At 32.2% G+C, this 10,702-nt stretch overlaps 2 protein-coding genes across 3 annotated transcripts; one reads left to right on the top strand and one right to left on the bottom strand.

Moving 5' to 3' along the window:
• The first annotated feature begins 557 nt into the window (after positions 1-557).
• LOC145003872 (DBH-like monooxygenase) lies at positions 558-1,956 on the top strand. Its single transcript, XM_078962777.1, has 2 exons — positions 558-889; positions 1,191-1,956. Exons 1-2 carry the CDS (start codon positions 782-784, stop codon positions 1,785-1,787), a joined length of 705 nt encoding a protein of 234 aa, XP_078818903.1. The 5' UTR covers positions 558-781; the 3' UTR covers positions 1,788-1,956.
• Positions 1,957-4,251: 2,295 nt separating this feature from the next.
• On the bottom strand, positions 4,252-10,082 carry LOC145005493 (ethanolamine-phosphate cytidylyltransferase-like). 2 transcript variants are annotated; one of them, XM_078964579.1, is made up of 11 exons: positions 9,945-10,016; positions 9,783-9,802; positions 9,040-9,454; positions 8,274-8,509; positions 7,642-7,802; positions 6,917-6,988; positions 6,473-6,540; positions 6,254-6,374; positions 5,403-5,468; positions 5,191-5,316; positions 4,252-4,493 (listed from the first exon to the last, which is right to left on the bottom strand). In XM_078964579.1, the coding sequence occupies exons 3-11, from the start codon at positions 9,393-9,395 to the stop codon at positions 4,422-4,424; spliced, it is 1,278 nt and encodes a 425-aa protein (XP_078820705.1). In that variant the 5' UTR covers positions 9,396-9,454; positions 9,783-9,802; positions 9,945-10,016; the 3' UTR covers positions 4,252-4,421. The 2 variants fall into 2 exon arrangements, with proteins under 2 accessions (XP_078820705.1, XP_078820704.1); XM_078964578.1 differs by lacking the exon at positions 9,783-9,802 and having other exon boundaries at positions 9,945-10,082.
• Positions 10,083-10,702: the final 620 nt, after the last annotated feature.

The following is a 10,702-nucleotide window of genomic DNA, read 5'->3' as shown; positions in this document are numbered from 1 at the left end:
CAAATGTCAAAGATAAACTCTCTCATTATTTTGTAATCACTCACAGATTTGCTTCTTTATGCCTCCTCATGTTGATGGTGTAAGGTGTTAAATGTCTTAAAATTATTGATCCAAATTTTGTGAATTTGAACATAGGAATTGCCGAATTGGCATGTTGGCATTCTTTAAGTGATTCCTAATTAATCTCTATAGTCTTGAACCTATCAATACTCAATACTAATATAAATAGTCGGGATATTTTTCGATCTAAAAATAAAATGTGAAACTTTAATAATAATGTAAAAGATCAAATAAACGAAGTTAAATAGAACTATCAAATGTAACTTTGTCATAAAAAAATCTAAAATGAAAAAATTAAAATAAATCTAAAAATATTCAAAAAATCTAAAACATTAAAATAAATCTATTAGATTTGTGAATTTAGATAAAATTAAAAAATAAATAGATAAATAAAAAGTACACAGTTATTTTGGTTTTGCCATCAATTAAACTCGTTAATTTAGATTAGTGAATTTTATACGAAAATTAATTTGTAAAAAATATCCATCGGCTTAAAAGGCAAACATAGTTTCTGGAGACATCCAGAGGGAGAAAGAACCATAGTCGCTTCAGGATAAATCTTAAAACCCACACGCTCAACAATAATCCTGATCATCTACTCAGAGCAAATTTTATTGAAATTGTAAATTTGATCGTATAATCAACACCGTTTGCATCGAAGCTGCAGAAAGAATCGGTAGGAATTGCTGTCAAAGTTCATCAAAAACCGCGTAATTGTACGATGGAAGGTTATTTTCCGATGAAGTTGAAGAGGAAAGATCTAGATGAAGTTAACGACGACTTCTGCGACTTCTCCCTTTCTTCTCCGGCTAGGAAAATCCGCCGTCTGGTGCGTACACACATACATACATGGTCTACACATATACTTGTATTTCTGTTCTGTGATGCTTTACGCTATGAAAAAATTGTTCATTTGTTACTTGTAATTAGCATTCTTCTCCACAATCTAGATCATCTAGGGTTCGGGTGAAAGCTGTCGTTCAAGTTCTCTTGAACATTCCGTCAGATTAGAGTTGCGAAACCTAGAATTTTTCGATTAGCAATTCCGTTTGGTTTTTGCTAGTAACTTTTCGCTCCTTTTGATTCGCGAAAATTAGTTCCGACTAATGAAGGGTTTTAATTGTGTTCAGGATGCGGAATTGCCCCCAATAGTTGAGGAAGAAGAGATGGGGAGTCCATTGGTATTTGAACAATCGGTTCCCTCTCAAGCTACATCCATGGAACAAGTAATGACACGTAGTTCGGTAGCCATTAATGAGCTGAATGGTAGTCTTCCTGAGAATGAAGAGAGGGCTATTGTTCTCTACGATCCCATGAACAACATTCCTTCATTACAATCTCGTTCACCTTTCTCCATTTCAGTGAATTCCGACTTCCTTTCAGGGTACAAAAGTAAGTTCTTCGCTCCATATATAATCAAATCTTCAGATGTTGACAAAACAGAGAAACATGAAGGTGGCTCTGAGCCAAGCAAAGGTAGCCTAGCGGTGGTTCCATGGGTGGCACCGCCTTCACACCACCGTGGAAACCCAGAAGTGGGGTTCCCTGAAGCATCTGAGATGATGGATGCAGATGATATGGAAGCCATAACCATGGATATCGAAGATGCCAACTCACAGCAATTTCCAAGAAACGAGATGAATCAGTGGCAACAACATTGTATGATTCCAGAAGCACCCATGAATTTGTCTACACCAATTTCTTGGTCAGGTACTACGGGTGTTTAGCAGTTGAAATTAGGTTTTTAGTTGTTAATGTAGTTTGATTCATGAAGGGTAACCCTGGGTAGGTTTGTAAAGGGTAAATATGGTATTATCGTAGAAGGAATGTTATATTGGAAGAGGTCTTGTATTTGGATCTGATTCAAGAATCGAAATGAGCATTCTAGTTTTTGAATATTATCATGTACAAAGGTTATCCAACTTTAGTTTTGTATGTTTTATCTTTTAAGTCATTTAGAAAACGTGTTTTACCTTATATTTCAAGCGAGCTCGTAGAAAAATGTACAATGTACAAATATAGCTTGGCCCTACAACATAGATAGGCTACATACAAAATATATAGACTAATATGCCTCCATAGGTTGAGCAGGAGGCTATTAGGCAATCAAACTTGAATTGGAACTCCGAGAACAAAGGATATGGTAAGCCCTCGATAAAGATATTTTGATACTGATACCAAGAGAAGACATGGTGAATATGTATGTGTCACAATGTGTCAATTTTTATGTGTATTGGAGGTTATGTAGATGACATTCAAGTTGTTGTGGTATACAAGAGTGGTAGAAGTACTAACAACGTTGGCAACCTCGTGATATTCAGCCTCATCACTCATCATTAGAACAAGAAACCATGTGTTGATGTTTGGAGAACCAAGAGGCGAGTTTATTGCTCAAGAAAAAGCAATAGCCCGAAGTTGTGCAAACATACAGATGAAGGAAGTGGTGTATCGTTCTCGGGATGTATCGGAGGATGTGCTCCAATTTATTGAAGTGTGGTTCTTAAGGGTCATGCATATGCATATATATGATGTACGAAATATATGATGTATAAAATATGCAATTTATTAAAGTATGGTTCCGACGACCTTTTGGGGCGCTGGCCCTTGACCCCGCCCGCTGACCGGTCAATGAGACCATTGTCAGGGGCTTTGCTTATTGGACCCTCAACCTTAAGGAAAGATGGCAACACCGACTACCGCTAGACTATAAGCCTTTTGGTTATGATTCGATCTTATATAGCATACAAATAATAAACCTCATTAGTTCACATGTTAGTTCGAATTATCCAGAATGTTCATTAACACTAAAATCACCAACAATAAAGACATATCTAAGAAAAGAGGGAACGGAAGGGAGAATTAGTTACATTTATGACACCTAATTTGTATTTTCCTATTAACCGTAGTCATTCTCTTTCCATAGTCATTCTCTTTCCAATAATGAATGGGATGATATTTGATAATAAATTGATACAATATACAAATATGGGTTAGGCCCCACAACATAAACTCCATAAGATAGACCTAGTATTCAAATCTAAATAATGTCTTTTGTAGTTAGGCTATTTAGTACTCTCAACGGAGGGTTTCGTTGTCCACCCCACACCCAACCAATAACATTAACACCACCACGACGGTTAGTGGCGGCTAGCAGTTCTTAATGGTCATGCTCATTTGTGGTAGGGATGATGATGGACAACATCCAATTAATTTCTATATCTCTCTCTACCTCTTTTTACATTGTAAATAATTAAAAAATATATATTTTTATTTAAATAGAAAAAAAAAAAAAGAATATAGTAGTGGATACTCCTGATAGCCTTATATAAGGTTGGTATTTATACCAACCTTTAGGGGTTGTGTGTGGTGATGAAGTGATAGTGATTTAACACCCACCATATTTATATAAGTCAATGAATTAATGAGTGGCCTGAATTTTTTTTTTCTATAGGTATGATGATTTAGTACGTCTGTAAAAGCTTTCTCGGTAGGACAAATAAAAAGTAAGTTTTTGTCCCATAATATTTAAAGCTCTGTATTATACGTCAAAAATACATATTGTATAGACATCATATCAGCAAAACATACTATTTAAACCCATTAGAAAGTCAATCGTGTGCTTTGAGTGGAACATTTTTGTAGTTAAAATAATTTTAACGTACACAAAAATTGATGACTTAGATACGACAAATAAAGAATATGCTATCATCCTTGACTTTAACCTTTATTTTATAGATCATCATATCATTAACTCATTAAGATAAATAGTAAATGTATTACCCGTCATTTTTCTTGCCATAAATCAATTTTGAAGTAAATTGTTAACTTTCTATGTAAGAGTAAAGAGGCACTTTAATTGTAAATTTGAAAAAGAGGAGTTCAATTATACGTAATGTAGTGAAAAATTCATCATTGTTTGAGATATTGTATCTAAGCAAAGATAAAACAATAACAATATGCTAGTGTTTGGATGAGCAATTATTAAAAAACGTACATTTTTCTTGAGATATACATACACATGGATGACGTATACACTTTTTAAAACATAAATGTTACATTTCATACTCCATCAAATCCCCAAAAAGAGAAGAAAAGTTAATCATACATATAAAAATCAACCATTTACAAACAAGAATCATTCAAGAAAAAAATCAATTTTACAAAATTCAATCATAGACACCAAAAAATTGATTTACAGAAATACATGATAAAACTTCATTACTCATTTGTTCATATTCATAACAACCATCTAATCATTCATCCTATAAATCAAAAATACAAAAAAACTTACAAATACATCTCATCTCAAAGTACCTTCTTCTATGTCAAAGTATATGAATGATAATAACCCTAATCATTAATTAGTCTCCCGATATATATTTTCTTTCTTCATAAAACTTTTTCTCACTCGCTTCCTTCTTCGCATTTCTTTTCTGCAAAAGTCACACACTAATTCACATATTGTATTTCTTTCATTAAGGCTGTGTTTGACACGTCACAACTAGCTAATAAGCTAGCTTATTTTCCAAGCTTTTTAAAATTATCATGTTTGGCAAGCTAAAAAATAGCTTCTTAAAAAAGAAATTTCTAATAAAATCCCAATATTTTGAATCAGTTTACAGTTTAATCCCAACTTTTACTTTTTTGAACAGAAAAGTTCCGATTATTTTATATTTTGCCTAAATTAACGAAAACAGTCCTTATTTTTTTAAACAAAAAATGACAGATTATCGTATAAAATTAGATAATCACGACATTTCTGTTCAAAAAATAAAATTTCGGATTAAACCGTAAACTCACCCAAAATATTGGGACTCTATCTGAAATTTCCCTTTTAAAAAGGTTACTTAAAGTAGCTTTCACGAGCTTTTTAAAAATTTCCCGAATACACCCTTAACTAATTATACAAAACATATTTCTTCTAAATGTCTTTCTATCTCATTTTATATCTTTCAGCTAGCTTATCAACTAGTTTTTACCAAACTGTCATTTTTTGTCAGCTAGCTTTATCAGCTAACAGCTAGCTTTTCAGCTACCAGCTAGTCTGCCAGACATAGCTTAAGAGTATGTCTTATTTATTAAACACAAATACAAATTCACATGTATTTGGAAATTGGAATATAAAGATACCTCATAGATCTCATGATTGGCCTTTATTCTTTGAGCCACAGAAGTTGTGGTGATATTTTTTGGACTCTCAAGCATTTTGAAGATGCCTATACTTTTGGGAACCGAATAAGGATCATCTAGCTTGCCCTATAATGCAAGAAATAGCAATGTATTTTTATCATATAGGACTTTGACCTCAAGAAAATGTGTAAAAAAAAAAGAAAAAAACTCACATTAATAGAAGACTTGCCCTCACAAACTGTTCCATGCACAACTAATGAGATATTGAAAGTTGTAATCTGGTCATGTCAATGAATTTGCAGAATATGAGTTAAGAAAATATACAATCATCAACATGTTTTTTAAAAGTAAATGCAGGAAATGGCAGCGTACTTTCTATCACAACATTTTGCTTCCATAATTTTTTTTATTATCAAGGCATTATACATTGAAATTTTTGCATATTTTTCTTATGACATTATACTTTAAAAAAAAATGAGTGACATCTTTGTATTTGAATGACATTTTGCTATAATAGGGTAAAATTTTCAAATTACAATGTTGTAGTAGGAAGAAACGAAAGTAGACAATGAAATTTTGATTTTTGGGTCATCACAATTCCTCTATTATACGAAAGGGTATTTAAGACATTTGGGAAATACCCGGACAAAATTTGTAAACAATGTGTCTAAGTCAATCAAATGTTGCACTATTATTGAGACACTTATTTGTTCTAATAACTTTTCTTGGTGAAACAATACAATCATTTAATTTTTAAGTTCATACGAGTTGATTAAAGGGCTAAATGCAAGAACTATCAACATACTACTTTCATTTTTTTTAATTACATCATTGCACTTATAATATTACTAATCAAAATCTATCCAATTATATCATATAATGAAAATTGTTTCATATGTGGATTGTGGATGACATTTTGTAATTAGGTAGATTTTTTCAAAGTAGAATGTTCTAGTAGAAGGAAACGAAAGTAGGTTGCAATTTCTTGCATTTTAACCCCCTTTAAAAAAAAAAAAAAAAAAAAAAAAAAAAAAAAGATGTTTCAAAATTCAATATTACATACCATGTCCTTTGTAATCTCCCATGGAGCACCAATGATGACCTCATCAACATATCGACATGCCAAAACACTAAGACTCCTTTCATGCAAATGCATAAGAGGGAAATGTGTTCCTCTTTGTTCACTACATTAAACAAATCCTTTTTTTATTTAATAATCAATATATAAAATTTAAAAAAAAATGTAAAGTTTAATAAGTTGTATAGTATTTTTACTATTTACCTCACAATTTGATCGGTATAAATACCCACAAGCAAAAAGTCTCCAAGTTGTCGAGCACTCTTCAAAATCTAGGTATGCAAAGACATGGATAATTATTGGTTATGATTGATGCCAAAAGGGCAAAATGGTCACTTGCTCACATTCAAACAGTTCATTCTGAATAATAATAATAAAAAAAAAAACTGTTGGAAGGCTTTTTGTTTGACAAACAACCGTTCTCAATGACAGGTGACAAAGACATGAATGTTTGAAAACAATTTTCAATGACAGAAAATTACCATTTTAGCCCTGTGATGAACGAAAAAGACTGTTTGAGAAATGTTCTGAATGAAAAAACTTGTTGGAAGTCTTTGTGTTTTGATATGGAGGATTGTAGGGTGTTTAAAAATGAGAATGTAATAATTAATAATTAACAAAGGGAGAAACTTTTTTTTTTCTAAATACCTCAACATGTCCAGCATGAAAAAGATCAAATGCTCCATCAATATACACCACACGAGCATTTGGTCCAGGACCCTGAAAAGTCAAGAAAATAAATTAATTAATAAATTCAAGAGTTTTCTTAGAGAATTTATCAAATATATATATATATATATATATATATATATATATATATATATATATATATATATATATATATATATATATATTCCAATTCACAAGAGCCTAAATGAGTAAAATGAAACAGAGTAACTCATACAAACACCTTGCTACACATCCGCTTAAGTCCATGTTTTTAGATGAGGGTAGAATGGGAAACTCAGCAAACTATTCAGCATCTATGTAGTGGAGGGGTAGTTTAGGTATTTGCTCTAAAAAATTAAACATAGAAACACCTTGCTAAAGCTAAACATCCACTAAAGTCCCCATTTCTAGATGGGGGTAGAATGGGAAATTCAGCAAACTATTCAGCATGTATGTAGTGGAGGGGTAGTTTAGGCATTTTCTCTAAAAAAAATTAAACATAGAAACACCTTGCTAAAGCTAAACATCCACTTAAGTCCCCATTTCTAGATAGGGGTAGAATGGGAAATTCAGCAAACTATTCGGCATCTATGTAGTGGAGGGGTAGGTTAGGTAATTACTATAACAAAGCATTAGGCTTTTTCTTGTGTTCTTTTTTAATATTATCAAGCTTTATAACTAAGTGGTGAATAAAAATATAATACCTTTCCATTAGAGAATTGCACAATTCTTCTTGAAGTAGGAAGAAAACTTGAAGCATTTTTACATTTTAATAAACTCTCCACACTTTTATTCATCTCATTCTCCAATGATTCATCAGAAACTTGAGTTCCTTTCTTCTCCTCTATAGAAGCCAATATTCTTCCTACATACAAGAATCACACACACACATATTAAAGTACATTTCCCATATCAACAATGAAGAAGGTGTTTGGGATTTCATCTCAAAACAACTTATTGACTTTTTAAAAAGTCAATAAGTCAAAAAAAGTAAAATGAAAGACTTTTAAAACAAATTCTTCTCAACCTTCAAAAAGGAGATTTTAAGAAGTTAGAACTTATAACTTCTCTAAAAAACTCCTTATGACTTTTTGAGTTGTAAAATTCAATATTTTACCTTAAAATACCCTTAACTTAAGACACAGACTTTTAAAAAAAACAACTTATTGACTTATTGACTTTTTCCCACCACAAAAACTAATCCAAATTCCAAACGCTTTTTTAAAAACTCCTTTTCCTACCACCATAAGTCAATAAGTCCTTTTGAGGATCAAAACGAAATCTCATACACTAAAAAAAAGGAAAAGTAATTGCTATTATGAATTAGTTGTAGTACCTACAATATCTGTACTAGAAACGCCCTCCGTACGTTTTATCTGCTTGTATCTACCAACTTTTTTTGCAAGGGCATATGCGTCACTTCCATCAGGAAGTAAGCAAGGATCATCACCATGTATGATGTAATCAATCTTATGCTCATTAAAAAGTCGATTCATAAACTCTTCGGTAATTTCATATGGTGCATTAGAAATCACTTCATCCACCCACTTCAATCCACTAACAAGAGCCAACCTTAAACAAGAAATAGCAACAGACTTTTATTTATTATTTCTTTATAGCATCCTACTTTTATTTTGTTTTCATTAAAGCTTTTCACACTAAATTATTCGGCTAAATGCAAGAAATAGTATTATAGTAATTGACTACTTTCATTTATTTGTGTATTATAGCATCATGCTAAAATTTCTTTTTATTACATCATTGCACTTTCAATTGTTTTTATTAAGGTGTTACATTTTAGAAAATTTCTTGTTAAGATCTTATACTTTGATATGCTAAAAAGGGAAAGACTAGAAATCTTTTAACAACAAATTATAGAATCACAACATCCTACTTTCATATTTCTTTCTATTATAGAATTGTACATTCATTTTTTTTTTCTTTAAGGAATTGAACTTTGAAAAATCTACCCAATTCTAGCAAGATTTTCAAAGTATAATGTTCATGATAGGAAGAAACAAAAGTATATGATGCACAAATAAACAAATTAAAGAAAGTAGATTTGTTGTTTCTTACAATTTAACACTAAATTATAATTATACCTCTCTTCCATAGATAAAACGGGTGGGCCCTTGTTCTTGATAATTTCCTCATCACTTACAAGTCCAACCACCAATTCATCACCCAAAGCTTTAGCTTGTCTTAAAGCATTAGCATGTCCATAATGCATAAGATCAAAACAACCATCCATGTAAACCCTAATTCGTTTCTTTCCCCCTTTTTCCTTTTGAAGGTTTCTCAAGTAAGATAGCATATAAGGCAAAGTAGGAAACCCCATCATGCCACCAAAATAACTTGTTGATAAACCAAGCAATGCAGCTGTTAGCATAATGCCACCAAATAGATGTGGGTAGTAGTAAACCCCATCCCAATTTGTAGTATTACTCTCGAATTCCATGTTTTGGCTCCTAGGGCCTTTGAATCCCTCTTTTAATGTGGTAATTGGAGACACAAATCCTGCAAAAAGAAGAAAATCACCGAAATTGTACAAGAAGTTAAGAACTGATGAGGAAGTTGAGTGAAAAACTTGCATGCGATGTTAAAGAAACGGAAATTGGAAGTTTTTCTTAGTAGCATTGATATGAAAGATATTACGAATTGGAAGAATGTATTGAATAATGGAGAAATTGAAACGCATTCATAAATGGAAGGTATCTACTTTCTGATAAGATGGGTATGAATTTGAATGACGATAATCATTCAGATTGCAAACATGCAAATTCAACAAAAGCAAACGAAGATCATGCAAGAAAACGCAAAATAGGTCGGGGAAAGAACGAACTACCGAATTGGGATCTGAAAAGCCTGAAAGCAGAACGGAAATGTAAGCTTAATTACTGCTTATGATGTATAGATTCTAGGGATCTTTTCTTTTTTGCTGAAATGAATTCAGAAAGAAAGAGGGGTTGCGTTCGATTTCGTCAGATCGAATCTGAAAAAGTATTACCTTTTTGTGTTGGAATTCGTGTCTCCTTGCTCTCCACCTCTCTCCCTCTGTTTCTCCGCTTATTTGAGAGGTTGAACGAAAGAAAAGGGGTTATTTTTTATATAACATGGAGTAGAGAAATTAGGCAAGGTATCAAATTCATTTTCCACATTCACATTTGAAGCTAAAACTTGCAAACTAAGAAAACTTTCAACTTCAAAATTAGAAAAGAAGTCAATTACAAGAAATCATCTTCGTACAAATCTTTGTTTTTTCAACAGCTGTCATATAGTTGTTCTTGGTTTGACAATCTTGTGTTAAGAGGATTGTTATATAGTAAAACTTCTAATTAAGATATGTTAAATAAAGAGTAAACAACTTTATTACATCATATTTGTTTTAAAACTTTCAAGGGAAGCACTCTAATCTTCAATGTTTAAAAACTCATAGACATGTATTTCAAATGGGTTTGATATCGATAAATATCATTTATAACTGATTTTCTGATTGTTCAAAACTTTATTAATTGATAAGTTGTTGGTGATTTTAATGTTACCATGTCATGTTATGTAATTGAAATTAACATGTGAGTTAAGGGGTTTCATAATTTGTACTCTAATATATGTACGAGTTTTGTATGAAGTGTGCACATGTATAAGATCGAATTAGAAGCCGGTTCGACAACAAATCGGGGGTTTTGGGGCAACGCCCCTTTGGCGGGGTCCAAGGGGCAGAGTCACTGGCTGGGAGCGGGGTCGAGGGGCAAAGCCCCCGCGGGG

Source organism: Lactuca saligna, chromosome 7 (genome assembly GCF_052625555.1).
Source record: "Lactuca saligna cultivar CGN05327 chromosome 7, ASM5262555v1, whole genome shotgun sequence".
NCBI lineage: Eukaryota > Viridiplantae > Streptophyta > Magnoliopsida > Asterales > Asteraceae > Lactuca > Lactuca saligna.
Note: the sequence above shows the minus strand (reverse complement) of the source record. Positions and strands in the feature narration are given on the sequence as shown.

What these genes read in the sequence shown, in the direction of transcription:
- LOC145003872 (XM_078962777.1), top strand. Translation starts at nt 782, where the DNA reads ATGGAAGGTTATTTTCCGATGAAGTTGAAGAGGAAAGATCTAGATGAA. An exon ending in CTAGGAAAATCCGCCGTCTG is followed by an intron (nt 890 to 1,190) that starts GTGCGTACACAC and finishes AATTGTGTTCAG; the next exon opens with GATGCGGAATTGCCCCCAAT.
- LOC145005493 (XM_078964578.1), bottom strand. Translation starts at nt 9,395, where the DNA reads ATGGAATTCGAGAGTAATACTACAAATTGGGATGGGGTTTACTACTAC. An exon ending in TATACCGATCAAATTGTGAG is followed by an intron (nt 6,375 to 6,472) that starts GTAAATAGTAAA and finishes TGTTTAATGTAG; the next exon opens with TGAACAAAGAGGAACACATT. An exon ending in AGGGCAAGTCTTCTATTAAT is followed by an intron (nt 5,317 to 5,402) that starts GTGAGTTTTTTT and finishes CTTGCATTATAG; the next exon opens with GGCAAGCTAGATGATCCTTA.